This window comes from Myiozetetes cayanensis, unplaced genomic scaffold (assembly GCF_022539395.1).
Source record: "Myiozetetes cayanensis isolate MyiCay16 unplaced genomic scaffold, myiCay2020 scf28, whole genome shotgun sequence".
NCBI lineage: Eukaryota > Metazoa > Chordata > Aves > Passeriformes > Tyrannidae > Myiozetetes > Myiozetetes cayanensis.
In genome coordinates this window covers 6,002,066-6,029,696 of record NW_026087499.1, presented here as the reverse complement: position 1 = coordinate 6,029,696, position 27,631 = coordinate 6,002,066, and the positions used below count along the sequence as shown (strand labels likewise).

At 61.9% G+C, this 27,631-nt stretch overlaps 2 protein-coding genes across 9 annotated transcripts; one reads left to right on the top strand and one right to left on the bottom strand.

The window, feature by feature from the left end:
- Positions 1-185: 185 nt before the first annotated feature.
- On the top strand, positions 186-9,790 carry ZNF362 (zinc finger protein 362). Of its 8 annotated transcripts, XM_050322577.1 has the most exons (11): positions 1,125-1,743; positions 2,029-2,055; positions 2,166-2,250; positions 3,996-4,196; positions 6,905-6,968; positions 7,096-7,342; positions 7,423-7,744; positions 7,842-8,066; positions 9,049-9,127; positions 9,233-9,391; positions 9,478-9,786. In XM_050322577.1, the coding sequence occupies exons 5-11, from the start codon at positions 6,906-6,908 to the stop codon at positions 9,592-9,594; spliced, it is 1,212 nt and encodes a 403-aa protein (XP_050178534.1). In that variant the 5' UTR covers positions 1,125-1,743; positions 2,029-2,055; positions 2,166-2,250; positions 3,996-4,196; position 6,905; the 3' UTR covers positions 9,595-9,786. The 8 variants fall into 8 exon arrangements, with proteins under 8 accessions (XP_050178536.1, XP_050178532.1, XP_050178537.1 ...); XM_050322579.1 differs by lacking the exons at positions 1,125-1,743; positions 2,029-2,055 and adding an exon at positions 186-227; XM_050322580.1 differs by lacking the exons at positions 1,125-1,743; positions 3,996-4,196 and adding an exon at positions 217-227 and having other exon boundaries at positions 7,876-8,066; positions 9,478-9,790.
- A 1,956-nt stretch (positions 9,791-11,746) lies between these two features.
- PHC2 (polyhomeotic homolog 2) lies at positions 11,747-26,991 on the bottom strand. The gene is given in 19 exon segments (XM_050322537.1): positions 11,747-12,487; positions 13,077-13,371; positions 13,817-13,958; positions 14,536-14,650; positions 14,757-14,886; positions 16,873-17,066; positions 18,388-18,453; positions 18,456-18,546; positions 19,831-19,908; positions 19,911-19,959; positions 19,961-20,165; positions 20,912-21,033; positions 21,035-21,120; positions 21,194-21,298; positions 22,703-22,864; positions 22,944-23,021; positions 23,095-23,253; positions 23,336-23,515; positions 26,823-26,991. Coding segments are annotated over 18 exon segments (2,376 nt in total). The 5' UTR covers positions 23,480-23,515; positions 26,823-26,991; the 3' UTR covers positions 11,747-12,332.
- Positions 26,992-27,631: the final 640 nt, after the last annotated feature.

Sequence of the window (27,631 nt, the reverse complement as noted above, 5' to 3'; positions counted from 1 at the left end):
ACTGAGGAGGTTTGGAGGGCTGGGCAACCCGGGAGGCCCCCTGTACCTGGGGTCCCACGGAGCCCCTGCATGGGTGCCCCGGCCCAGCCCGTGCCTGGGCGGGCGGTGGCGGCGGCGGTGGCGGGGCCGGGCGGGCCGGGGGCAGGGGCGGCGGCGGGGGCGGCGCGGGGCTCCATCTTCCTCCGTGCGGCGGAGCCGGCAGGACGGCGAGGGCACCATGGCTGTCGGTATAGGAAGTGTCTTTTTTTTTTTTTACCTTCCCCCTCGCTTTATTTTTTTTTTTTGTGTGTATCTCTCATCCCTCCCTTTCTTCCCCCCTCTCCTTTCTCCAAAACACCTCAACCTCCCCCACTCCGCCGCCACCCCCAAAACCCCCTCACCCCGGCGGCGAGCTGTATGTGTGTGGGTGGGGGGCTCCTCCACACTCCCTCCCCTTCCCTGCGCTGCTTTTATTCGTTTTTCCCTAAATCAAATTTTTTTCAAAATTTTTCCTCCTTTTTCCCCCTCTCGCCTCCCTTCCCTCCCCTCAGCCCTGCAGAACATGGCGTCCCCGTCCTAGCGTTTTAAAAATAAGCCGGGGCTGCCATTTTTGTTTGCCTTTTGTCTGCGAATTTTAATAAAAACGTCTGAGAATGTGGGAGAGGCGGCGGATGGAGGGGGGGGGGGAGCACCCAGCCTGGCCACCCCCTTTCCCAAACCCCCTTCCATCCCCATCCCCCGGCCTTTTTGTCTGGCAACCCCCCCTTCCCCCCCAAATCCCCTCCCAGGTTGAGGATTTCAACTTCACTTAACCAAACTTCGCCTTTTTCCACCTCTTTTTTTCCCATTATTATCATTATTCCACCTCCCCCCCCCACACCCCGCCACCACTCCAAGCAGGAAGAAGAAGGAAAAGAGAAAAAAAGGGGGAGGGGGGACATCGAGGAAAATACCCATTTTCCAGGATTTTCCCTTTTTCTCTCCCTCTGGATGGTCTAATGGAAAAGTTAATTGCAGCCGAACGTACCTATTTTTGTGGATGTTGCATGTTTTGAGGGGGGGGGCGTTCTGCTTTTTTTTTTTTTCTTTTTTAATGCATTCACGGCTTTTTCCTGACGGTTATTTTTTTGCTTACGGGGGGGGGGGGGGCAGAAGCAGCGCAGGGGCTGAATATTATCATTCCCATCACCGTAATCACCCCTCTTCTGATTTTCACCATTTTAATTCCTTTTCTCCTTCCTCTTTTCTGCCTTTCCCTCGCTTTTTTCCGCATTAACCGGTTTTGTCTAGAAAAGTGGTCTCGCTGGCTGGAAGGTCTAAGAGGGAGGTGGGGGGGATGTGTGTGTATTTTTTTTTTTCATGGCGTTTTTGGCAGGAATGCGGCAGCTTTAGCGAGGGACCCAAATTTCCGTGGCCGTGTCCCAGAGGTCTGTCTGTCCCTCTCCAACATATATTTAGCCATATACTATTTATACATCCATAATCTCTCGGCCACGTCGGGGGGCCTGAAGTCGGGGGTGGGGGGGGAGCTTGGAGCCGGTGTGGCCGCAACGCTTCGGACCCAGGAATGCTGAATTTGATGCTTTTGATTTCTTTTTCTCCCCTCAAGGTTGGAGGATGCTCCTTGTTGGGTTATTTTTCCCCCCCAGCCCCGCGGTGCTTGGGATGGCAGCCGGGTTTTTTAACCGGGCCAGGATGGAGCGGGCGAAAGCGGCTTCGAGCCCGAGGCCTTTTGAGATTATAAAGTGATATTTTAGCAGCGAGGTAAAAAAGTTTTTTAAGTCCCTCCCGGCGTGCAGTTTGCCGAGAGGCGGAGGGTCCAGGGCGAGGGGATGGATTTCACCCCCAATTTTCCAGCCAGCTCCCCCATCCCTCCCCTTGCCTTTTCCCGACAGCTTTGGGGGTGAGCGGGGGCTTTAAAAAAAAACCACTTTTTTTTTTTTTATTCTTTTTTATTTTCCCTTTTTTTGGTTGCCTTTTTTTTTTTGGTTGTTGTTGTTGTGTTTTTTTTTTCTTTTTTTTTTTTTGTTGTTTTCTCTCTATTTTCAGGCAAAACCCCACGTTCCCACGGGTCGGGTAGGTCGGAGCCGCTTCGCTTTTGTTCCTCCGCTGTGGGATCTCGCGCGCCGGGGGCTGGCGGGGGGTTCGGGGTGTGTGAAGTTGTCCTCCTCCTTGTCCCCCCGTAGAAAAACGCCCCACGTGCAGCACCCGGTCTCAGCTAGAGCTGGAGATGGACGCGGATAAGGGGAAGCAACGCCAGTACTCGCAGAGGTGGGCATTGATGGCTGGATGGAGGGGGTGGGGGGGGGGAACAAAAAAAATAATCCCTATTTTTTTGTGTGCGTTTCCACGTTGGAATAGCGTTACAACTTGAGGTTGTGCATGCATTTGTGTGCTGGTGGAAATAATGTATATGTGCACGCCACAGTCCAGGTGCTATGTGTGGATATATATATTTATATACAAGAGGGGGCAGAGGGTTCAGGGGGGCTCCCTGCCTGCCCCCTGCCCAATCCCAGCATAAATAAGACCCCTTGATGTTTCCCTTTTAAGAAACGTGCCTTTATACGCCTAAAATAATCGTCTTCTCCCTCGACCCCCCCTCCCCCTCATGTTTTCTTCCCTTACAAACGTGGATTTTCGGGCGGTGGGTGCGATGTCACGACAAGTGCATGTTGTTGGATCCGGCGCGTCCGCTCCCCCCTCAGGGTGAAGCCCTGCCTGTGCCTCGGTGTCCCCGTGTGCTGTCACCACCCCCTGATGTTTAGGAGGGGGTTGGTTGCCCCCAGGCTGGTTTGTGGGCGCTGCCTTTGCCTTGCTGGTCTCCTGGACGGGGCTGTTTGGGGTCAGGGGGAGCAGGACCCCTCACGCTGGTGTGTTTTGGGGGGCACGTGTGCCCCGTGTTTGGCGCGAGCGTCACTCCCACGGGCTCCCTTCGGGCTGTCCCCGTGTCCCTTCGGTGTGTGACACGGCCCACCCTGCGGATTCGGGATCACGCTGCCTCAACCTCCACCCTTTGGGGGCTTCCCCCTGACTTGGGGACCCTGTGGGGGTCCCCAGTGGGGCTTTACCCCCCTCCTCCCACTTGCCGCCGGCGCTTGGCTCCTCACCCTGCCCCGTGCACCCCCCTTCCCACGCAGGGACTCCCGGCCTGACCTGGGGGGCTTGTTTTGGGTAGGTTTTGCTGGAAATGCAGAAGGAGGAGAAGCCCCAACCCAGGGCCCTTTGGGGAGCGGAAGCCGGGGCTTTAATTGATTCCATCTTGGGTGAATTCTTGCGGCGCGGGGGCCACCCCCTCCCCGAGCCACGGGGGGCTCGGGGCTCTCCCGGCCTTCCTGCTTCCCGGCCTCCTGCGCCCTCAGCTGCAGGGTGAATCCCTCCCGGATGAGCACAGTCCGGGCGGGAAGGGATGTGCCTTCCCCGAGGATGGGGCCGGATGCTCCTTCCCACCCCGGTGGCTTTGGCATGTGGGGGGTTTGTGGATGGGCTTTCCCTCCAAAAACCCTCCTGCTCCAGGCAAACCCCGAGGACACTTGTTCTTATGGGGGGGCCTTGTGTTTTGGGGGGAAACTGAGGCACAGCCTGGGCAGAGCTGGGTTCTCTGGCCTGGAACGATGTGGTATCACTGTCCCTGGTGTGGGATTTGGGTGGGGGGACACTCAGGGGACACTCCCCCCCGCTTGGCTCTCGCCCACCGCGCCGTCTCGGGCCGCCGCCGGCTTTCCTGCGCTCGCCACTTGGCACGGGGAGGGCGGGCAGGAGCTGTGCCCCGGTGCCCTCGCTGGGACGCTCGGGGGGACACCACACTGGGCGTCGAGAACACGCTGAGCCACCAAGTGCTGCTCTGGTGTCCCCCAGACCCCTCTCCTCACCTCCCAGGCCCCCTGTTTTCCGGCTGTGCTGGGTTGGTGGTCGCTCGCCGGGCCCCGGGAGCTGCCCCTTGAGCTGCCCCTTGAGCTGCCCCTTTTCTCCCGGCGGTGCCGTGCAAAGAAATCTCTTGTTTCTTTTTATTTCAGCGAAGGCGAGACAGAGAGGGCTGCCAAGGTAGAGGCGTTCCCTAGAGAACTGTAGCTTGACTTAGCGGCAGTTGGGTAGGAAGTTGGAAGGCTCTAGTGAGCTCGTGCCCACCCGTGCCATCATCTACCTCCCATCAATCTGGAGCCTCAGCGACACGTCTCCCCAGGCAGCTGCGCCCACCTGGCTCCAGAGGCCACCCTGTGAGTACCAACCACCTGACGGCTCCGGCACCGCTGCCCCCGCTCCCCCCTCGCCACCCCCAGCCCCGGCTCTCCGGCTTCTCCCGCTCTTCCCTCCCCATGGGAAGGAGGCTTTTGGTCTCTTTTTAGGGCGCTGCCGCTTCCCCCCGGGGCCTGGCAGAGTGGTGATGCCGTGGGAATCCGGGGTTCAGCCCCTGCTTTTGGGGCTCTGTGCATCTTCCTGCTTGCTCTTCCCACTCGTCCCTCGTTCCCGCTTGGGTCCCCACTGTGCTTTGGGCACCCTCCTTGTCCCCTGGGATAACCTTTGCCATCCCTTCAGCACCCAAAGCCAGTGCCTGTGGAGGATGTCGGGCTCTTCCCTCCATGGTTGGGACCACACCACTGGAGGCGTTACCCATGGGGGGTTTCCCTCTGCCTAGCCAAAATCTGGGGGGCACAGAGAGCCCCGCCACCCCCCGTGCCCCGCAGAGACGCGCCGCAGCATTTCCCCACCCTCCACAATTTCCATTTTAATGGATTTTCCTTTTTTTTCCGCCTTTGCTGCATGTCAGCTTCCATTTCTCATAGTTAGCTGAGAATAGAGAAAAAAGGGAGTTTTTTATATATACACATATCTGTATTTTTTCCATCTGCTTTCTCCCCTCTCCCACTCCCTCCCCCAGCCCTGGGAGAGGGGGACGCCGCTCCCGACCAAACACCGCAGGATTTACCACACGAAAAATCGGGACAGGAACAGGGATTTTTGATCATTGTTTTGGCAACGCCGACCATTTCTTCCCTCTTGTTCATCCAGCTCTGAGCACGGTGCTTTTACCAGTAACTCCTTGTTTCTTTTAGCCAGGTGGGGGCGGGGAAACACGTGATATTTATGCTTTTCTCCCCAAAATACCCTCCGTGGCTTTGCAGCCCCTGTCCAGCTTTGCACGGGGTGTCCTGGGGCTGGTGGGGGAGGTTCTGTGCCGTGTCCTGCTGGTGGTTTGGGGGCCACACCGCTGGGGTTCATCCGTGTGGGTGCTGCTGTCGGCTCCTGGCGGGACAGGGAGCGGGACAGATGGACGGATGGGAAGGACAGAGGTCGAGGGGCACCTGCTGGGATGGGGGAGCAGCTCCAAAATTCCCTTTGCTAATCATAGCTCCGGTTTCCTGTTTTCCCACGGCCGCGCCGGGGCGGGGGGTCGGTGCTGGGATTTGGGGGGGGTCGGTGCCGGGTGCTTGGCTGTGCCGAGGGGGCTCGGAGCCCTCTGCCTGTGCTCCTCCTGCCCCCACATCATGAGGGATTCCCTGCTTCCAGCTCTGCTTTTGGCCCCTCTTCCCAGTGTCCGGCCCTTTGTGCCAGTACTAGTCACTCATCCCATGCTCATCATCCCAAGGGATCTTATATATATATACACATGTATATGTATATATGTGTGTTTATGTAGCCAGTGGGTAAATGCACAGCGTGGGCGGCCTGTGGTACATACATAATTACCCAAACACCTGGCAGGGGAAGGTGCATTTCATACTCCCAGTGAATTCCCATTCCATGGCACTGAGCAGGACCCCGGCTCTGCCTGCCCTGCTGGGATCCAGCACCGCTTCCACTTGGAAAATCCAACATTTGGTGCACTGGGGAGGTGACCTGGAGCAGGTCAGGGCTGGGAAAGGGAATTCCCAAAGCTGGTGTCGGGGTCTGCCATGGGAAATGGCTCCAGTTCCCCAGCTCCCCAGAAATGCACCGGTGCCGTCCTGCCCTGGAGCATGAGGTGGGGGTTCCCTCCTTCCTGCCTCAGTTTCCCCACAAAAAACTGGGGGAGTTCATCCCACAGCTCCTTCAGGCTGTTGGGATGCTGAAGGGCTCCATTTCTCTCGGCCTGTGGAGAGCTCAGGGTCTGATTGAAACCCAGGGCAGTGAGCGAGTGGGATGAGGAGGAGGAAGAGGAGGAGAAGAGGAGGGCTCATCACCCCCAAATCCCGCCGCCCCAGGGCTTCTGGGGACACACACTGCTCCAGTTTCTCCCGGGATCCCAGCCATGGCCTGGTTTATTTTGGAGCGGGAGCTCCTGGGGGACCCCTCCCATACCTCCCACCCTTTCCCCTGTGCCCCTGAGGGGATTTGCCGGCGTGGCAGTGCCCGGTCACGCCGGGCCATTCTACTGGGATCACCCGCTCGCCGTCCCCTTCCAGCTGCTCCCCGTTACCCAGGGATGGATTTAGAATTAATTTCCCCAACACCTTTAACGTCTCCATAAATCTCCCAGCCCTGCTGCAGCCGGGGGTTCCCGCCCGGCCGCTCCCGGGGGCTTCGCTCGCCTTTGGGGGAGTTTTGTGGGGGGAATTCAGCTGGGATTTGCCATCTCTCACAGCGGTGTCCTGTCCACCTCTAATTCCTCCTGGATGGGAGGGATACCTCCAGTGCTTGGGAGATATCCCAAGCTTTTTTTCCTCAAATGTCAACCTTCCCCTCTTTCCCAAATTTCATCCGCCGGTGTTTCGGGGTCTCGGAGACGGGCGGGTGTCTCCTTGATCCTGCAGGAATTTCCATCTGGGAAGATGCCTGGGGGTGGTTCCCCAGCCCTGCCCGCTCCCTGCCCTTGCTCAGAGCCTGGGTCTTGCTTGCTGGGGGTGATGGTTGGTTTTGGGGGGTTGGAGCCCCCCGAGGGAGGTGGGAGGGAGAGGGTTCCATGCGGGGACTGGTGACACCCCATAACGTCCCCCTCTCTCCCCAGGATGGCGGAGCCTCGCTTCAACAACCCCTACTTCTGGCCGCCCCCCCCCACCATGCCCAGCCAGGTAGGACCCCGCACAGTGGGATTTTGGGGAGGAGGGAGGATGGATGGACGGGAGAGATGCCCAGGGGGAGCCTGAGGGTCCCGGTTCCTGCACCTTGACCCACCTCTCTGCCTTCCCCCCCCCTCAGCTGGACAACCTGGTCCTGATCAACAAAATCAAGGAGCAGTTGATGGCGGAGAAGATCCGCCCCCCACACCTGCCCCCCACCTCGGTGGCCTCCCAGCAGCCCCTCCTGGTGCCCCCCTCGCCTGCCGAGAGCAGCCAGTCCATCATGTCCCTGCCCAAGCTGCAGCAGGTGCCAGGGCTGCACCCCCAGGCTGTGCCCCAGCCCGACGTGGCCCTGCACGCCCGGCCGGCCACCAGCACCGTCACAGGTACCACGGGGGCCCCCCGGGCCGGGGGGGCGCAGGGGGCCCCCCAGAACCCCCACCTCCCCTCTCCTCGCCCTCGCCAGGGTTGGGGCTGGCGTCCCGCGCGCCCGCCGTCAGCACCTCGGAGTCCAGCCCGGGAACCGGGACCACCACGCCCTCGACCCCCACCTCCACCAGCCAGAGCCGCCTCATCGCCTCCTCGCCCACCCTAATCTCAGGAATCACCAGCCCCCCCCTCCTCGACTCCATCAAGACAATCCAGGGCCACGGCTTGCTGGGAGCGCCCAAGGCCGAGCGGGGCCGCAAGAAGATCAAGGCGGAAAACCCCTCGGGCCCACCGGTGCTGGTGGTGCCCTACCCCATCCTGGCCTCGGGGGAGACGGCCAAAGAGGGCAAGACGTACAGGTAGGCACCCCCCCCGCCCGCCGTGGGGGCCGGGGCGCTGGCGGGGCGACCCCCGCCCCAGCCCGGTCCCTGCGGGGTTCTCCCCCACACCCTCCAGGTGTAAGGTCTGCCCCTTGACGTTCTTCACCAAGTCGGAGATGCAGATCCACTCCAAGTCGCACACGGAGGCCAAGCCCCACAAGTGCCCCCACTGCTCCAAGTCCTTCGCCAACGCCTCCTACCTGGCCCAGCACCTGCGGATCCACCTGGGCGTCAAACCCTACCACTGCTCCTACTGCGAGAAGTCCTTCCGCCAGCTGTCCCACCTCCAGCAGCACACCCGGTGAGGGACCCTCGGGAGGGCTGGGGGACCCTCGGGAGCCCCCTTGGCCGTGGAGGGGGCAGCCCTGCACCCTGACTGGCAGCTCTGCTGCCCTGCTTTGTGGTGCCCGCTGGCCCCGCTGCTGCCTTCATCCCTGCCATGCTCATCATCAGCACCACCATCATCCCTGCCATGCTCATCATCACCACCATCATCATCCCCACTACAATTGTCATCTCCAGCACCTTCATCCTCCCCAAAACACCTTCATCATCCCCAACACCTTTGTCATCCCCAACACACTCATCTCCAGCACTTCTATGGTCTCCAGCACACTCATTGTCTCCACCACCTTTGTCATCCCCACTGTGCTCATCATCTCCACCACCATCATAGCCTTCATGCATTGTCCACCCTGCTTCTTCCTCCCCACCACTCATCGTCTCCAGCACCTTTGTTGTCCCTACTGTGCTCCTCCATCTTCACCCAGCTCATTGTTCCCACCACTTTCTTCATCCCCACCACCCTCATTATCCCCAACACTTTCACTGATCCCATCATGGTCATCTGTCTGCTGTGCCAGTCCATCCTCACCACCTTCATCCTCTCCACGACCCTCATCATCCTCCCTGGAACACCAGTTTGTCTCCGCTGTCTTCATCATCCCCACCACCCTCATCATCCCTGCCATGCTCATACATGCTCAACACCTTCATCATCCTCTCCACCTTCATTGACCCCACCATGGTCATGTGTCTGTGCTGTGCCAGTCCATCCCCACTGCCTTCATCATCTCCACCACACTCATCATCCTCAACACCATCGTCCCCACCATGCTTATCATCCTCAACACCTTCATGCTCCCCACAACCTTCATCCTCCCCACGATCTCCACCCTCTCCTCTCTCCCAGCCCCCACATCCCCCCCCTTTGCCGTGTCCTGTGGCATCGGTGCTGCCGTGCCATGGTGGTGGCAGGTTGGTGACTGTGTGTGTGTCTCCAGAATCCACACCGGTGACAGACCCTACAAGTGCCCCCACCCCGGCTGCGAGAAGGCCTTCACCCAGCTCTCCAACCTCCAGGTCAGTGCAGGGGGCCTGGGCTGACACTGGGGGCAGGGCTGCAGCGGCAGGGGGATAAGGGGGATCCCCCCAGCCCTGCCTGACCCCCCCTGCCTGCCCCCCCAGTCCCACCAGCGCCAGCACAACAAGGACAAGCCCTACAAGTGCCCCAACTGCTACCGGGCCTACACGGACTCGGCGTCGCTGCAGATCCACCTGTCGGCCCACGCCATCAAACACGCCAAGGCCTATTGCTGCAGCATGTGCGGCCGTGCCTACACCTCGGTGAGCACGGGGGGCACCCCTGACACCCCCCTGGAGCCCCCCAGAGCCCCCCCCGGGCCCCCCTCATCCCTGTGCCCCTTCCCCAGGAGACCTATCTGATGAAGCACATGTCCAAGCACACGGTGGTGGAGCACCTGGTCAGCCAGCACTCGCCGCAGCGCACCGAGTCCCCCGGCATTCCCGTGCGGATCTCCCTCATCTAAGCGGGGAGGGGGGGCAGCAGCAGGACCCCCCCAGCACGAGGAGGAGGAGGAGGAGGAGGAGGAGCCCCCCCCGGCGCCGCGGGCCGTGCCCCCGCAGGTTTGGTGACACCCAAAGACGGTTTCAGAGCACTTTGAATCTCTGCGGTTTGGTTTTGTTTTTTGGGGGGAAGGGGGGCACGTAGAGGTGGGGGAAGGAGCAGTGGGGGTGGGGACATCCCCTTGCCCCCGCTAGGCCCTCCACCCCCTACCCCCGTTTTTGGATACAAATATATATATATATTTATTGGCCAAGAACTTGGTGCTGCTAAAAAACCAGAAATTAACCCCAAAAACGAACCGTGGATGGAGCAAAAACGCAGCGGGGAGAGGGGGGGCCCCCCTGCCTCTCCCCTGTCCCCCAACGGACTCTGGGCCCCAGCGCCTCCATTTGGGGTTGATTTTTAACCATTTTGGAGTTGGTTTTTTTGTGTTCTTTTGGGGTCCCTTTCGAGGGCAGAGCTGCGTCCCCCCCGGGGCTGGACCCCCCATCCCACAGCCCCGCTTTTGGGGGGTCTGGGGGGTCCCACCGCTTTGCCTTGTGCCTGCCTGTACATACCCCCTGTATAGAGCCGGGGGGGCCACCCCCCAAACCTCATCTATATTCTGTACCTTTTGGTTCATTTTGGATATTAACTGTGTTATTTTTTATACACTTTTTAAGCCTTAACTCAGCGTTTCTTTGGTTTTTTTTGTTGTTGTTGTTGTTTATTTTGTTTTGTTTTTTTTCAGGGTGTTTTATTTACCTTTTATTAATTTTTAACCCCTGTTCTTTTTTACCCCCCTCCCCCCATTGTTTGTACCCCAGTTCTTTTTTACCCCCCCATTATTTCCCCCCTCGATGTTGTACGATATCAATATTGTAACCTTTTTTGTCAGCATGTTAATACTGTGTAAATAAGCCTCTTATACACAAACCTCCCCCCTTTTTTCTCCAACCTCCCCCCACCCAAACCCCAAATTTTGGGGCTTTTTTATTTTCCTTGCTGCCCAGCCAGGCCAGGCCCCCCTAGATCTAGTTGGTACCTTATTAAAAAAGGGGAAAAAAAGGTTAAAAAAAGAGAGAAAAGAGGAGAAAATGGATAAAAACAGTTGCCCCCCCCACTCTGTTCTCTCCTCCCACCCCTTACCCCCAAAATCCTGCATTGTGGTTCCTGGAGAAGCTGGGGGGAGCACAGCCTCGTGGTGTGGAAAGGAGGGAACCCCCAACCCCTTTCCAAAAAAGAGAATAAAGAGAAGAAAAAAAAAGAACAAAACGGGAATTAATGATCGTGGGGGGGAGGTGGGGAAGGATTGGGGGGGGCAGCACTTTGGGGACGTTTGGGGTCAAAGCCTGGGGGGGTCCCTGTGGGGTGGCAGCAGGGGAGGGTGGAGCTGTCCCCAAAGTGTCCCCAGGGATGGGGTGGCAGTGCCACACACCTGGGGGTCACTGCTGTCTCGGGGTGAAGGTGGCAGGTCCTGGTCCTGGGAACAGGGGGGTGAGTGACCCCAGTGAGCCACTTTTGGGGACATCAGCTCTGGGGACAGCCCAGTGTGGCCACCACTGTGGGGACACTTCACCATGGCCACCAGCTCTGGGGTCACCTGACTGTGGCCAGCAATGTCAGGGACATGGCAGAGTGGGTGCCACCTCCAGGGACACAGCTCTGGGACACTCCCAGGGCCACCAGCTCCAAGGATGTGTCACCACCAGGGCCACCAGCGCTGGGGACACCTGAGCACAGGTGCCACATCCAGGGTCACCTCCCCAGGGACACTCCACCCTGGGCATCAGCTCCAGGGATGTGTCACCCACCTCCAGGCCATCCCACCCCAGGGGGTGTCCCCTCCTGTCCCCCTGCCCTCCTTTGGGGTCCCCTGTGGCCCCCAAGCACTGGGATTTTGGGGTCACCAGTGTCACCACAGGCTCTGTGAGGGGGGACCACACCCCCCAGATGTGGGGGGCAGCAGGGACCCCCCTCCCTGGGTCACAGGGGATGTGGCACCACCCCCACAGTGACACCTGGGCACAGCCCTGAGGTGGCACTTGGGGACACCCCTGCAGTGCCACCTCACAGGGAATTGGGGGGGTTGAAGGCACAAAAGGTGGGGGTCCATTTTTCTCTGTTTTTTTCCGTGTTTATTAAAAACAACCCAAAATCCAGCCCAGGAGGGGAGGGGCCGGGTTTTATTTTTTTTTCCTATTTTTTTTCCTTTTCTTTTCTTAAAAAGGCCGCGGTGGCCGTGGGGGGTGGGAGAGAGGGAGTGGGGGGGTCCTTACCTGCCTGGGGGGGGCCCCCCCTTCCCACCATCCTGTACTGAGGTGCCCCCAAACCAGCCCAGCGTGGGGGGGGGTGTGTGTGAACCCCACCCCTCCCCAACCCCCCCCTCCAGGGACCCCCAAAATCCCAGCTGGGGGAGGGGCTCACATTAAGGCAACCATCCTGCTTGGCCCTGCCGACTGGGGAGGGGGGTGTGAGGGGCACGGGGGGGACGTGGGGACCCCCCCTCCCTGCCGGAGAAGAGGGGGTGACCCCCCAGACTGTGAGGGGGGGGCTCTAAGAGCTACGGGCTATTTACACCCCCGGGGGCTCCCCGGGCTCGGGTTGTGCTCACAGGGGTCTCCCCCACCACCACCCACCCCCTCCCCGGGGCCAGGGGGGTGTTTTGGGGGGTCCCGTGGGGAGGGTGGTGGTGTTTTGGGGGGTGTCCCTCCCCCCAGTTCAGGAGTCCTTGAGCATGTTGATGCGGGCGTAGATCTTGAGGGCGGGGCCCAGCTTGATGTTCATGGTGCTCATCAGATGGTCCTCCTTGAGCAGCAGCAGCGCCTGCCCATCGATCTCCTGCGCCCGGAACTCCTCCGCGATCTCCTGGCAGCCTGCAAAGGTCGGGAATGCCGCCAGGGCCTCAGCTGAGAGCCCCTCACCCCCTCCAGGGGGGATGGAGGGGGGAGCGATTCCCCCTCAGGAGCGTGTTTAGGGGGTTATCGGTGTGTAAATCCCCCCCAAAAAACACAGGTATGGGGTTAGCATTGTGTAAATCCCCCCAAAAAATATATTTCTGGAGTTATCAGGGAGTAAATCCCCCCCAAAAATACAGGTATGGGGTTATCAGGGGGTAAATCCCCCCCCAACAATTATGGATGGCGTTATCTGTGTGTAAATACCCCCCCAAAATACGTTTATGGAGTTATCCATGTGTAAAATCCTCTCCAATGCATTTTTTATGGAGCTATCCGTGTGTAAATCCCCCCCCAAAAAATACATTTATCCGGGAGTAAATCCCCCTCCCCAAACTACTTACGGAGCTCTCCATGAGCAATCCCCACATTCCTGGGGTTCTCTTGGAGCAGTTCCCCCAAACTCCACTCGGGAGGTTCTCCCTGAGCAGACCCCATCCCCAATCCCATTCCCAGGGCTGTCCCTGGTCCATCCCCCCCCAGTTCCCGGGCCGTGCCCGTTCCTCACCGGGCAGGGAGCGGATGAACTCGTACACGTCCTCCACGTTCCACTTGCTGGGCTCGCTGGGCAGGAAGCGGTGGCCGAGCCCGGGCAGGTCCCGGCCGTGCACGTCGGGCAGTTCCATCTCCCGCAGATCCAGGTCCCGCTCCCCCTGCCGGCGCCGGGACGTGGAGGAGCTGGCGGAGATGGGCGACAGCGGCTCCTCGTAGCTCGAGTTGTCGGAGCAGCGGCTCGAATCCTCCTGGCTGTGGTTGAGCTGCGGCGACAACGACGGCGACGCCGCTGGGACACGGCCCGGGGGCTGCGGGGACAGCGCCGGCACCAGCGCCCAAAAATGGGGACAAACACCAGCCGTGGTGCCCCAAAAATGGGGACAAACCTCACCCTCAGTGCCCATCCCTGCCCCCAAAATTCAGGGACAAACTCCGGCCTCAGCACCCCCATCATGTCCCCAAAATACAGGGACAAACCCTGGCCTCAGATTCCACCCCATGTCCCCCCCAAATGGGGACAATCCCAGGCTTAGTGCTCAACCCCTCCACAAAATTCAATGACAAACCCCAGCCTTGGTGCTCAACCCATCCCCAAAAATGGGGACAACCGTCGGCCCCAGCCCCCAGCCTGTGTCCCCAAAATTCAGGGACAAATCCTGGCCTCAGCACCCACCCCGTGTCCCAGCTGCAGCCTCAGTGCCCAGCCCGTGTCCCTGGAATTCTGTGACAAACCCTGCCTTGGTGCCCCCTCACCTGTTTCTTGCTGTCCTTGCCCAGGGGGGGCAGGGTCCCTTTGCAGCTGCGGCGCCGCCCGTGGGGGGGCCCCCCCGGTTTCTGCAGTTTGGTGCGGTCGGGATGGAACAAACCCACCCTCTTGGTGCAGCCCACGTTGTACCTGCGGGGGGACACGGCTCAGGGGGAGCCACCCCACGGGAAGGGGGGGGTTTGGGGTTTACCCCCACCCTCCTAAGTGGATTTTGGAGTTATCTCCACCCTCCTGAGTGAATTTCGGGCCTATTGCCACCCCATCAGGTGGGTTTTGGGGTTCTCTCTACCCTGATGGGGTGGAGGTCAGGTGGATTTTGGGGGTCACCCTCACACTGCTAAGTGGATTTTGGGGTTATCCCCATCCTGCCAAGGGGGTGGGTGGGTTTTAGGGGTCCCTCTACCCCACTGGACGGAGTTTTGGGGTTCCCTCTACTCCACTGAGGGTGAGGGAGGGGCAGGTGGCTTTCAGGGTTACCTCTACGCTGCCAAATAGATTTAGGGGTTACCTCTATCCTGTTGACATGGGGAGGCCGGGTGGGTTTTGGGGTTACCCCCATCCCCAGATGGACTTTGGGGTTCCCTCCATTCCCCCAGGCACATTTTGGGATTACCCTCCTTCCACCAGACGGATTTTAGGGTTTTCCCATCCCCCCCCAAAATGGATTTGTGGGTCTCCCCACTGCTCAGGTGTGTGCTGGGGTTACCTCTTGGCACAGGCCATGGAGCAGAAGCGCTTGGAGCGCTTGAACTTGTAGGCGAAGTCGACGCGGCCGCAGAGCTCACACTTCAGCTTGGGGGGGTTCCCCTCCTCTTTGGATTCTGGGGGGCGCGGGGGGACACCCAGAGAGAGAAACAGCCAGCTCAGCCCCCCTGTCCCCCCAGGGAGGAGTTTTTGGGGGTGTTCTGGCGGGGATTTGGGCGCTACCTTGCAGGTAGGGCTCCTCCATGTCCGAGTCGGTGGTGGTGGTGTTGTCCTGCGGTGGCAGCTTGTCCGGGAGCAGCTCCTGCGCATACTGTTTGTGCAGGGCCCCCACCAGCAGCGAGGAACGCCCCACCTGCCACGGCACAGCACGCGTGGGGGGGCTGCCCCTGCACCCCCACACCCGGGAGAGCCCCACCCTGCAGCCACAGAGCCGGGAGGAACTGCCCAACTTCCCAAATCCAGGGAATGTGGTGCTGCGGATGGCTCAGCCCCCTCCCGCGTGGTGATAATGTGGGTGTGGATTTGGGGGGTCTAACAATTGTCTGGGGGCCCAACAATTGTCTGGGGGCCCCATTTGCAGCCCCTTAAATGTGGGAGATCCCCCTCCTGCAGCCACAACACCAGGAGGAACAACCCAACTTCCCTGATTCAGGAACGGGGACAAGAAATGTTGTACCGGGACAGCTCAGCCCCCTCCCGGGTGATGAAATGTTTGATAATGGGGGTAAGGATTTGGGGTTCGTGATTGTCTGGGTGCCCCATTCCCTATTCCTAACGTTGGGAGACCCCCCTCCTGCACCCACAGCCAGGAGGAACTTGCCCAACCTCCCGAATCCAGGAATGAGGGTAGGGGATGAGGTGCCAGGGACGGCTCAGCCCCTTCCCAGGTGACAAAGAGCTCAATAAGGTGGGTGAGGACAGTTGATCACAACTGTCTGGGTGCCCCATTCCCAACTCCCTAAATTTGGGAGACTCCTCCACCCTGCATCCACAGAGCTGGGAGGAACTGCCCGACTTCCCTGATCCAGAAATGAGGACAAGAAATGGGGTACTGGGAGGGCTCAGCCCCCTCCCCACTGATGATAATGTGTGTGTAGATTTGGGGGGGCCATAACTGTCTGGGTGCTCCATTTTCAGCCCCCTAAATTTGGGAGACCCCCCTCCTGTATCCACAGAGCCGGGAGGAACTGCCCAATTTCCCTAAACCAGGAATGAGGACAAGAAACGTTGCATTGGGATGGCTCAGCCCCCTCCCGGGTGATGATAATGTGGGTGTGGATTTGGGGTCTAACAATTGTCTGGGTGCCCCATTCCCAACCCCTAAATGCAGGAACCCACTTCCCAATTCCCCAAATCCAGGAAGAAGGACAGGTAGAGGGGGATACATTACTGGGAATGTACAGCCCCTTCCTGGATAATGAAGAGCTCAGTAATGTGGGAAAGGATTTGGGGGTTCCCAATTGTCTGGGAATGGGGCACCCAACCCCTCAAACCCAGGAGGAAGGACATGGAAATGGGATACGTTACCTGGAATGCTTCTGCCCTTTCCTTTATGCCTCATTCCCAACACCCCCAAATCCAGGAATAAGGATATGGATACAGGGATACATTACAGGGAATGACTCAGCTCCTTCCTGGGAGATGAACCCCTCAATAACACGGGGGACAATTTGGGGTTACCCTTCCAGATACCCCAAATCCAGAAGCTCCTTCCCAAACCCCCAAGTCAGGGGATAAGAGCATGGAGTGTGGGATACATCACAGGGAACAGCTCAGCCCTTTCCTGGGTGAGGATCTGTGGGGTCAAGATGGTTTGGGGGCCCCATTCCCAACTCCCCAAATCCAGGAGTTCATTCCTAGCCCCCCCCCAATGCCTGGAATACAGATCTGGAAAGTGGGATACATTACCAGGAACAGCTCAGCCCCTTCCTGGATGGTGAACCCCTCGATAACACAGGGGAGGATTTGGGGGTTCAAGACAATTTGGGTGCCCCATTCCCAACCCCTGGAACACGAGTCTGGATTGTGGGATACACTGCCAGGAACAGCTCAGCCCTCTCTTGGATGACAAACCCCTCAGTAACACAGGGCAGGATTTGGGGGTTCAAGACTGTTTGGGTGCCTCACTGCCAACCCCTCCAGCACCCCAATCCCTGGAATACAGGTCTGGAAAGTGGGATACATTACCAGGAACAGCTCAGCTCTTCCTGTATGAAGAAACCCTCGATGATGTGGGTGAGGATCTGGGGGGGGTTCAAGCCACTCCAGGTGCCCCCATTCCCCACCCCTCCACCCCAGGATCCCCTTTCCCACCCCCGCAGCCCCCGGGATACGTTACCGGGAAGGGCTCGGCGCCCTCCTGGATGACGAAGCCCTCGATGACGTGGGTGAGGATCTGGGGTTTCACGATGGCCTGGGGTGGTTTGTTCTCACCATTGTGGGGGGCGGCGCCGGCGACCGTGGCGGCAGCGCTGCCGGAGCCCGAGGTCATCCCGGGAATGCGGGGCTGCGCATGGAGGCGCTCGGGGGGCTCTGGGGACACCCCGGGAGGAGGGGGGGACACACACAGACACAGACACAAGGAGCGGGGTCAGGTGACGGTGACGCGGGGCCGTGATTTCCATACAGCTGGCACGGGCGGCAGCTGCGCCGCTCCCAGGGAGGGGGGAGAGGGGGAGAGACCCCGGAATAGCCCGGACACCCCGGGAAGGGCCGGGAAAGGCTCAGGGAGGCACCGGGTCAGCCCCAGTGAGGCCCCGGCCAGGCTCGATCTCCCCCAGGAAAACCCCGATCTCCCCCAGTAAATCCCCAACCTCCCCTACTAAACCCCCAATCTCTCCCAGTAAGGCCCCAATCTCCCCCAGTAAATCCCCAATCTCCCCCAGTAAGGCCCCGGCACGCCCCCAACAAAGCCCGAGCGAGCCCCGCAGAGCCGCCATCTCCCCCCGCAAAGCCCCGAACTCCCCGGGCAAGGCCCCGCTCCGTCCCCACAGCCCCCGGGACGCCGCGGCAAGGCCCGATGTCCCCCGCTACGATCCCGGCACCCCTCGCTCGGCCCCGGCCCGGCCGCCCCTCCCCGTGCCCCCTCAGGGCCGGCCCGGCCCGGCGGGCCCCGCTCGGCCCCGGCGGCCCCATCACCTTTGTCCGGCGGCGGCTCCCGCTCCGCCGCCCCTCCCTCGCCGGGGCCGCGGGGCCGGGCCGCGCCGGGGGCGGATGCGGAAGTGAGGTCAGAGCGTTGGCCGCCGCCCCAGCGGGCCCGGCCCGCTCGCCCTGACTCACCGTGCGCTCAGCGGGTCAGGGGGCCATGGCGGGGGCCGGGCCGGGGGTGGCGGCAGGAGCGGCCCAGGAGCGGGGCCGGGGCCGAAGCGGGGACAAAGGCGGCGGCACAGGGGGCGGGGCCAGGGGCGGGACACGCCCCCCCGCTCAGCGCCCATTGGACAGCGCCGCCGCGCGCGCCACGGGGGCGGAGCCTCGGGGATGGCCACGCCCCCTCCCCCCACAGCTCGCCCACCCTCGCGCGTCCCCGACGAGAGGGCGGAGTCTCGCGCTGAGGGGCGTGGCCTTGGCCCACACAGGGGAGGGAGCGCTCGCTGACCACGCCCCCTCAGCGCAGCCCGCGCTCCCGGAGGGGCGTGGCCATTACCCCGGTCTGTGGCCACGCCCCATGTGTCGTCTTAGAAGGGGCGTGGCACTGTGGTGACCACGCCCCTCCCCTCGAGCCACCTCCGCGTGTGACGCTGGGCGCCCCCTGGCGGCCGCTGCTCTGAGCCCGCAGCCCCCCCTCCCGTGTCACCCGCGGGTGACACCGCGGACACGCGGGGGGCTCAGGGGACCCCGTGGGGTGGGCGCTTACCGTGGGTGGGGGGCCGCTCGCCGTCGGGGGTGGCGGGGCCCGCGGGCGCGGCGGGCGGGGACAGGGCGGGGGCGGCGGCGGCGCGGCGGGCGGGCTCTCGGCGCTCCTCGGCGCGGGCAGCGGGTCCCGGCGGGCGCCCTCGGGGACACCGAGAGGGGGCTGCGGCGGCGGGGACACGCGGGCACGGTCAGGGTGGGCGGGGGGACAGGGGTGCACAAGGGTGGGCAGAGGGGCAGGTGTGCACAAGTGTGCGCACAGAGGTGTGTGGATCAGGGTGTATTTGGATCGGGTGTGTGTGTGGATCAGGGTGTGTCGATCAGAGGTGTGTGTGGATCAGGGGTGGGCATGGTGAGGTGTGGGAGGCACGTGGGCATGCACATGCATGGCTGGAGGGTGCACATGTGTGCCTGGGTTTGGGCATGCACATGCACACACGTGTGCCATCAAGCACAGGTGTCTACACACAGGCACACATGTGGTCTGGCACACGTGTGGCACACACGTGTACGCAGACAGTGACAGGTGTGCACACACATGGAGTGGACACACATGTACACAGGTACACACGTGTGTGCACACGTGTATATGAGGGGGCAGGGGGTGCACACACACATCAGCCACGAGGATCAAGCACGGGCACACACATGTGATGGATGAGGCCAACCTGTGCACATGTGCATGGAGCAGGTACACGCATGCACAGCTCAGGTACACACGTGCACACCTGCACATACGTGTGGATCACACATGTGCAGGGCTGGGGCCCACCCACCCCCCTGTGCCCAGCTCAGGTACACACGTGCATGTGCACACACACACGTGCACAGTCACACCCCTGCACACCCACACACGTGTGCACACACACCTGCCTCCCCAAGCCCCCCATTCCAACCCCAGTGCCCCCAGCCCTCCTCCCCTCCTGTCCCAGGGGGTTTGGGGATCCCTCACTGTGAGGGTTTTGGGGGGTAGGTTTGGGGGCTGCTCACTGCGAGGCTTTGGGAGAGGGGGCTTTGGGGGCCCCTCACTGTGGGGATCTGGTGGAGGTGGTTTGGGGACCTCTCGACACAGGAGGTTTGGTCGTCCCTCACCACAGGGGTTTGGGGGCTCCTCGCTGTGAGGGTTTGGGGTGGGGAAGTTTGGGGGCCCCTCCCTGTGGAGGTTTGGCATGGGGAGGTTTTGTTTTGGGGATCCCTCACCATGGGTGTTTGGTTCAGAGGTGGATCTGGGGGCACCCTCACCGTGGGTGTTTGGTTTAGGGGTGGGTTGGGGGGGTCCCTCACCATCAGTGTTTGGTTTAGGGGTGGGTCTGGAGACCCCTCCCTGGGGAGTTTGGTTTAAGGGTGGGTTGGGGGTCCCTCACTGTGGGTGTTTGGTTTGGGGAGGTTGCTTTGGGGACCCCTCCCCTGGGGGTTTGGTTCAGGGGTGGGGCTGGGGGTCCCTCACCGTGGGCCCAGCGGGCTGCAGCTGCAGGATGACGGCCGATGCGTGCTGGAACTTGCGGGGTGGGGCCGCGTGGCAGCCCCAGGGTGCCCGTTGGGAGGCCCCTCGCCCCCCGCTCCCTGCGGGACCCCGCCTTGGGCTGGGGGCGGGGCCGGGGCTGGCGGGGGGCAGGGGCTGCAGCTGGGGGGCACCGGGGGGGCCCGGGGGAGGCTGCCCACGGGGGCCCAGCGGCTGCTGCTGCTGCTGGATCACGAACTGCTGCTGCTGCTGCTGCTGCTGGGGCTGCACTGGCTTCGGGGGCTGCTGCAGGAACTGGGGGGGCTGCAGCGGGGCGTAGGCTGCGGGGACAGCAGGGGGGACAGGGACCCCCCCCTTGTCACTGCCACCTCAGTCCCAAGGGACCCTGACACTCCCCCCCCCACCCAGGGTCCCCCTGAGGTGCTGCTCACTCTGGTGCCCACAACACCCCGCTGTGCCAGTGCCCACCGCCGCTGCTGCGGGGGGAAAGTTGGGCTGCGGGTCCCACATTTTGGGAGCCCCACCAGCACAGCACCCCCAGGCTCCAGCCCCCATGGCCCACACCCTCACTGCCCCAGCCCTCTGCACCCCATTGCAGGGGCTCACCCCACAGACTCCAGGATCCTATGGGTGCTAAAACCCAGATCGCCCACACCCCACTGCAGGGGCTCACCCCACAGACCCTGGCATCCTATGGGTGCTGAGACCCAGCCCCCCTGGACCCCACTGCAGGGACTCAACCCATGAAACCCCACGATCCTATGGGTGCTGAGACCCAGCCCCCCTGGACCCCACTGCAGGGTCTTACCCCTCAGGTAACCCCGGGACCCTATGGGTGCTGAGACCCTGCCCTAGGCAGGGCCCCTGATGAGGGGGGCAGGTCCCAAATCCAGGCAGGTGACAATCACTGGGTTCAGAGTGAATGCCCCACAGGCCGTGCCCACCCTGCCCTCATGTCTGAGCACCCAAAGTGGGGGTGATGTGCCCCCAAATGGGTGCTGGTCCCACAAACAGGCAGGAGAACCATCCTTAGTTTCAGTGCCCGCTCCCCCGGCCCCGCCCTTACCTGTGGTGACGAGCGGGTGGGCGGTGGTGGGGGCAGCTCGGGCCAGGGGGTGGGCGCGGGCCTCGGGCCCCTCGGCCTTTTTGAGGTGCTCGGTGGGGGGTCGGGCGGGGGACCCCGAGGGGGCCGGCCCGGGGTGGGGCACCCCCGGGGGGCTTCATGGCCAGGGCGGGGAGGTGGGGGCCGGCGGGGCGCAGGGCCAGGCTGTGCACCTGCAACGGCAGCGGGTCAGGGCCTGGGAGGCTGGTGTAGGTTTGGGGGGCTGGGGGTGGTCGGGCAGCTCACCTGGGGGGCGGTGGGTGGTGGGGCAGGCGGTGGGGCCGCAGGAGGGGCCGGTGCGGGGCTCTCGGGCCGGACGGCGCTGACGGGGCCCGTGGGCGTGAAGATGAGCTGAGGGCACAGACAGGGTGGGTGGTCCCTCAGGGCAGGGTGGCACCCCATGTGTGATCCCCCCTCCCCCCCACATTGTCCCTACAGGGGTGGCAGCCCCTGTGTGACTGCTCTGTATCCCTACAGGGTGGCACTCCTTGTGTAACCCCCTCTGTGTCCCTATGGGGTGGCACCCTTTGTGTAACCGCCTCTGTGTCCCTATGGGGTGGCACCCCATGTGTGACCCTCCTGTGTGTCCCTTATGGGGTGGCACATGTGTAAGGTGGCATGGAAACCCTATAGGGTCTGAGCACCCCCAGGGGAATGGGGGGCACCCTATAGGGTCCAGACACCCCCTACAAAAGCAAAGAGCACCCGCTTGGGCACCCCTCGATGGGGTGATGGGCACTCCATTCAGAGTAACGGGTACCCTACAGGGACAGGGCCCCTTATGGGGTCCCAGGCACCCCACACCAAGACCATGGGCACCTCCATAGGTCCTGGGCTCCCCAGAGCACGACCGTGGGCACCCCAGAGCACAACCACGGGCACCCTATGAGTCCCAGCCACCCCACAGTGAGACAATGGGCACACCCCATGGGTCCTGGCTATCCCACCATGGGATGATGGGCCCCCCACGAGCCTTAGGCACCCACAGTAGGATGATGGGCACCCTATGGGTCCCAGCCACCCTGCTGAAGGACCATGGGGACCCTATGGGTTCTGGGCACCCCAGAGCAAGACAATGGGCACCCAATGGGTCCCAGCCATCCCACTATGGGATGATGGGCCTCCCATGGGTCTTGGCCACCCCACAGCAGGATGATGGGCCCCCCACAAGTCCTGGGCACCCACAGCAGAAGGATGGGCACCCTAATGGGTCCCAGCTACCCCACAGTGAGAGAATGGGCACCCTAAGGGTTCTGGGCACCCACAGTGGGATGATGGGCACCCAGTGGGTCCCGGCTATCCCACTATGGGATATGGCCTCTCATGAGTCCTGGACACCCACAGTAGGATGATGGGTACCCTATGGGTCCCAGCCACCCTGCTGAAGGATCTTGAGGACCCTGTGAGTCCTGAGCACTCCACAATGAGGCAGTGGGCATCTAATGGGTCTGGACATGCCTGCAGTGGGATGATGGGCACCTTATGGATCCTGGCCATCCCACTGTGGGATGATGGTCTCCCAGGATTCCTGGGCACCCGTAGCAGGATGACGGGCACCCTCTGGGTCCCAGCCACCCTGCTGAAGGACCATGGGGACCCTAAGGGTTCTGGGCACCCCACAGTGAGACGACGGGCACCCCATGGGTCTGGACCACCCCACAGCAGGATGACAGGCGCCCCGTGGGTGCCGGCTGCCCCTCACCACGATGCCCTCCACATCCCACCGGCCCCACAGTGCCGCGGGGTGCCCCTTACCATCTGTGCCCGCAGGTACATCTGTGCCTGGCTGGCGGTGAGGGCGGGTGAGGCGGCGTTGCCCAGCAGCACCGCCTGCTGCGCGATGCCCGAGGCGCCGGGGCCCACGCTCTGCGCCCGGTTCAGCAGCTGCGCCGCCGCCGGCGACGTCGCCAGGTTGATCTGGAACAGGGTGTCGGGACAAGGTCAGGGTGCTGGCACAGGTGGGCGCTGCTGTGCCGAGCGCACGGGGGGGACTCACCGTGGGCTGCTGCGCCGGGGCGGGCTGGGTACCGTTGCCTGCCGAGGAGCCGCTCTGCCGGTTGGCCGCCAAGCTCGCCTCGGGGAGAAGCGGAACGTGAGGGGGGTGTGCCAACCCCGAGCACCCGGGGGTGCCCCCGGGGTGGCCCTACCTGCTGGACGGCTGCCAGGCTCTGGAGCTGGGCGCTGGTGAGGTGCTGCTGCTGCAGGGCGGCCGTCTGCAGCATGAGGTGCTGCTGCTGGGCCGCGTACATCTGCTGCAGGTACTGCGCCGCCGTGTTGGGCTGCCGGTGCAGCGCCTGCTGGATCACCTGTGGTGGCAGGGGGGCAAACGTGGCCCTGGGCAGCGCCATGACCCCCCAGAGCTCCCCAGGAAACCCCCCAGGGCTGTACCTGCACGGTCTGGCGGTCAGGGATGCCGCTGTACACGGAGATCTGGGGCCCGGGCGGGCGCGTGGCCGCGGTGCTGGCGGCGGTCGGGGCGGTGCCCCCGGAGCTGCTGGCGGGGGCCGGGGCCGGGAGCTGCTCGTTCTCCATGGTGGGGCCGGGCAGGGGGGTCGGGTCAGGCTAGAGCTGGGGGAGAAAGGGGTGAGAGGGGCACCCTGCAGCACCCTGAGGCTGGGCTACCACGGTTAGAGGAGCACCCCGCAAAAACCCATGGCCGGGTGAGGGCCAGGGGCCAGGACTGAGGAGGAGGAGGAAGGTGGGAGGGAGGAAGAACAGCAGGAGGTGCCATGGTTCATCCTCCTCCACCAAAACTGGGGGTAAACACCCTGGGAGATGGGGAATGGGAGCATGGACAGAGGGAGGGATGGACAGGACAGAGGGAAGGAGGAAGGGAAGGATGGGAGCAAGAGAGATGGACAGAAGGATGGACTGGAGGAGGAGTGGGATGAAGGGATGGACAGACAAAAGGAAATGAAGGAAGGAGGGAAGGAGAGAAAGAAATGAGGGAAGGGAAGGAGGGAAGTAGGAAAGGGTCAAAGAACAGAAGGAAGTAGGGAAGAGATGGAAGGAAAGAGACCAAGGGAAAGGTGGAAGTAGGAACGGACAGACAGAAGGACTGGTGGAAGTAGGAAAGGGATGAAGGGAAGGATGGAAGGAGAGACAGAATGACAGACCAGGGGAGGAAAGGGATGGACAGAAGGATGGATGGATGGATGGATGGACAGAAAGGGGAAAGGGATGGGAGGAGGGAGGAAGGATGGATGAAAGTAAGGAAGGAAGAAGGAAAGGAAAGGATGGTAAGAGCAGAAGGAAGGATGGAAGGAATGATGGATGGATCAATGGATCTAAGGATGGAAGAAAGGGACGATGGATGGATGGACAGAAAGACAGACAGAATGGATGGAAGAAAGGCCAGATGTCTGTAGCAGAGGGACACAGGGACAGGAGGAAGGACGGAGGCAAGGGGAGATGGAAGGAAGAGCAGAAAGAAGGAAGAAGAGGGATGAATGGATGGCAGGAAGGGGATGGACAGTGGGACAGGAGGAGGACAGGGACAAAGGGATGGTGCTGGGGGGGGGTGCAGGGGGGTTTTGGGCAGCACCCCCATCGCTGCCACCACTGTGCCACCACAAGGCTCCGTGGTCACCAACAGCCACCCATGGCCACCAGCCGTGTCACCCATCCCTGCCGAGCCCCTGCAGTGCCACTGTCACAGCTGTCCCAGCAGGACCAGGCACAGGGGGGTGGGGCACTGCAGACCACGGTGGGTGGCCTTGGTGGCCACAGTGGGTGGCCAGGCCACCCCAGCCCCAGCCTGGCACCCAAGGGACGTGGCAGCGGTGACGTCCCAGCCTCGGCGGCCTGTGGGGCCATGTCACCTGGGGGTGCCACTCCCAAAGCAGGGGTGGGACATCCACTGGTGTCCCCAGCCCTGTGTGTGGCCTGTGACACTTCCCACCCTCTGCTCTGTGTCCTGGCACGTGCCCACCATGAGCTGGAGAGATTTTGGGCATCCCCTTCCCTGCTGGACAGCCTTTTGTCCCCACTGGTGGTACTGGTGTGACACGGGGTCACCACAGCGCCCAACACAGAGGGACCATGCCAGGCCCATCCAGAGCCAATCCCCCTGGGATGGGCACAGCCCAGGAAGCTCCTGGCAGCTCCCACCCTCTGTGGTTGGAACCCCCCAGGAATTTGGGGTGTCAGAGCGGGCACTTTTGACCCAGAGGTGACAGAGGATACCTGCTCAACCCCCCCTAAAAAAAACACCATTAAACCCACTCAAAACAACAAAAAGGGAAGATCCCAAAATCTTCAGCAATCAGCAGGACACACCAAGATGGGGGGATTTGGGGGATCCCCCAGCTGGGACAGGGAGGAGCCACAGAGCTGGAATTCCTGATCTGAGCCCAAAATGGGGGGGGGAAAAGGGCAGAACGATGTGGGGGTGAGGAAATCATGGGGAGGGTGTGGAATGGGGGTACAGGTAGGATAGAGGGAGGGAATATGGGATGGGAGGAGGAATATGGGATAGAGGGAGGGAATATAGGATAGAAAGAAGGAATAATAAGGGGGTGCAGAACAAGGGGGGTGCAAGATGTAGGTGAGGGGTGGGATATAGGGGGGGTCAGAGATAATATGAAGGGGTCAGATAAAATAGTAGAGATTGGAAAACGTGGGGGGGTGGGAATAATAATAATAAGGGGGTGTGAAATCACCAAGGGGGTGCAAGATGGGGAGTGGGATATGATGGTGGGGGGTGGAAAACAGTAGTGGGGAGGACAGAGGAAAGAGGGGTAGAGATAAAATTGGGGGTGGGGGGATCAGAGATAAGAGCAGGCACTGGAATGTGATGGTGGGGAGTGGGAAATAATAACAAAGGGGTGTAAAATAAGAGGGGGGATGCAAGATGCTGGTGAGGGGTGGGACGTGATTGTGGGGGGTGAAAAACACCAGTGGAGGAGGGGGGATAGAAAATAAGGGGGTCTGATATAATAGTAAGAACTGGAATATGAGGGGTGGCCAATAATAATAATAATAATAATCAGGGGGTGCAGAAGCAGAGGAGGGGGTGCAGGAGGATGGGGAGGGGATAGAGACATGGGTGGGGGTGGGAGGGAAATGTGGGGGTCAGACAGGATAGAGGGGGCCAGAGATAACAGCTGGCATTGGAATATGATGGTGGGGGTGGGTAGTAATAATAAGTAATAATAATAATGATAATAATAATAATAAGAAGAAGAAGAGGGTGCAGAAGCAGAGGTGCAAGATGGAGGGGACTGGGGGGGGAAACACTAGTGATGGGTGGGACAGAAGACAGGGGGGTCAGATACAATACTGGGGGGTTCAGACAATACAGGGGGCTGAGATAATATGAGGGCACTGGAGAAAGATGGTGGGGGTGAGCTAACAATAATAATAATAGGGTGCAGAAACAGAGGAGGGGGTGCAGGAGGGTGGGGAGGGGGCAGGCGGGGGTGGGGTGCAGCAGGGTCCCCACGGGGGCTGTGTGGGGTCTCTCTGTAATCTCTCAGGGGCTCTCTGGGGTCTCTCTGGGGTCCGTATGGGGTCTCTAAGGGTTCTCTCTGGGGTCCCTAAGGGATCTCTAATGGGTCTCTCTGGGGTCCCTAGGGTCTCTAATGGGTCTTTCTGGGGTCCCTCTGGGGTGTCTAATGGGTCTCTCTGGGGCTTTCTGGAGTTCCTCCGGGGTCTCTAACGCGTCTTTCTGGAGGCTCTCTGGGGTCCCCATGGGGTCTCTCTGGGGGTCGCGGGGCGGCGCGGCCCGGGCGGGTAAACTGAGGCACGGCGCGTGCGCATGCGCGTCCCCCTCTTTCCTTTCCTCCCACTTTCCTCCTCCCTCCCTCCCTCAGAGCCCCCCCCCGGCCCAGACAAAGCCCGGCGGGGCCCGGCGGCGGCGGCACAGCGCGGGTACCTGCGGGCCGGGCCGGGCGAGGCGGCGGTGCCATGGCCCGGAGGAGGGTCCCGTTGCGGGGTCGGGGGGTGCCGTGGCGGGCAGGGGTCCCGGCGGGGCCGGGCCAGGCCCGCTCCCTCCTGTCCCTCCTCCTCCTCCCTTCCCTCGGCCCGTCCCTCCTCCCTCAGGCGGCGGCGGCGGCGGCGGCGCGAGGCCGCGCCTCATTTGCATGCCCGCGTCACGTGGGGCCGCCCCCGGCCAATCGCCGGCACGCCCCTCCTCGCCGGGGGACACGCCCACCCCGCGCCGCGCGCGCTCGCCATGGCAACCGCGCGGGGGGCGGGGGATGGTCGTCATGGTAACGGGGAGGGGAGGGACAGGGGAAAGGATGGGAATGAGGGGAGGGGGACGGGATGGGAATGACGGGGGGAAAGGGGAGGGGGAAGGTGCTGTTCGGGGGCACCCCCGGCACGCCGAGGGATGGGACTGGTGGGATGCGGTGGCGGGGGATGGATGGATGGTGGCACCGCGCCCTGCTGTCACCGGGGGTCACCCGGGGGATGCTGAGCGTCCGTACCGGTGGGCACCGGGCCTTGGTGCTGCCTGGGGTCATCCGGAGTCACCCTGGGGGTGCTGAGCGTCGGTGCCGGTGAGAACCCACAGCGTGGGGCTGGTGGCACCGGGCACGGGTGTTACCTGGGCTCACCCCAAGGATGCTCAGGGCCGGTGCTGGTGGGATGCGGTGGCGGGAGGATGGTGGCACTGGTCCCCGGTGCTGCCTGGGGTCACTCGGGGTCATCCCGGCGTGTCCAGAGCCGGGACCGCTGCGC

What these genes read in the sequence shown, in the direction of transcription:
- ZNF362 (XM_050322573.1), top strand. An exon ending in CCCAGCTCTCCAACCTCCAG is followed by an intron (nt 9,128 to 9,232) that starts GTCAGTGCAGGG and finishes CTGCCCCCCCAG; the next exon opens with TCCCACCAGCGCCAGCACAA. An exon ending in GCGGCCGTGCCTACACCTCG is followed by an intron (nt 9,392 to 9,477) that starts GTGAGCACGGGG and finishes CCCCTTCCCCAG; the next exon opens with GAGACCTATCTGATGAAGCA.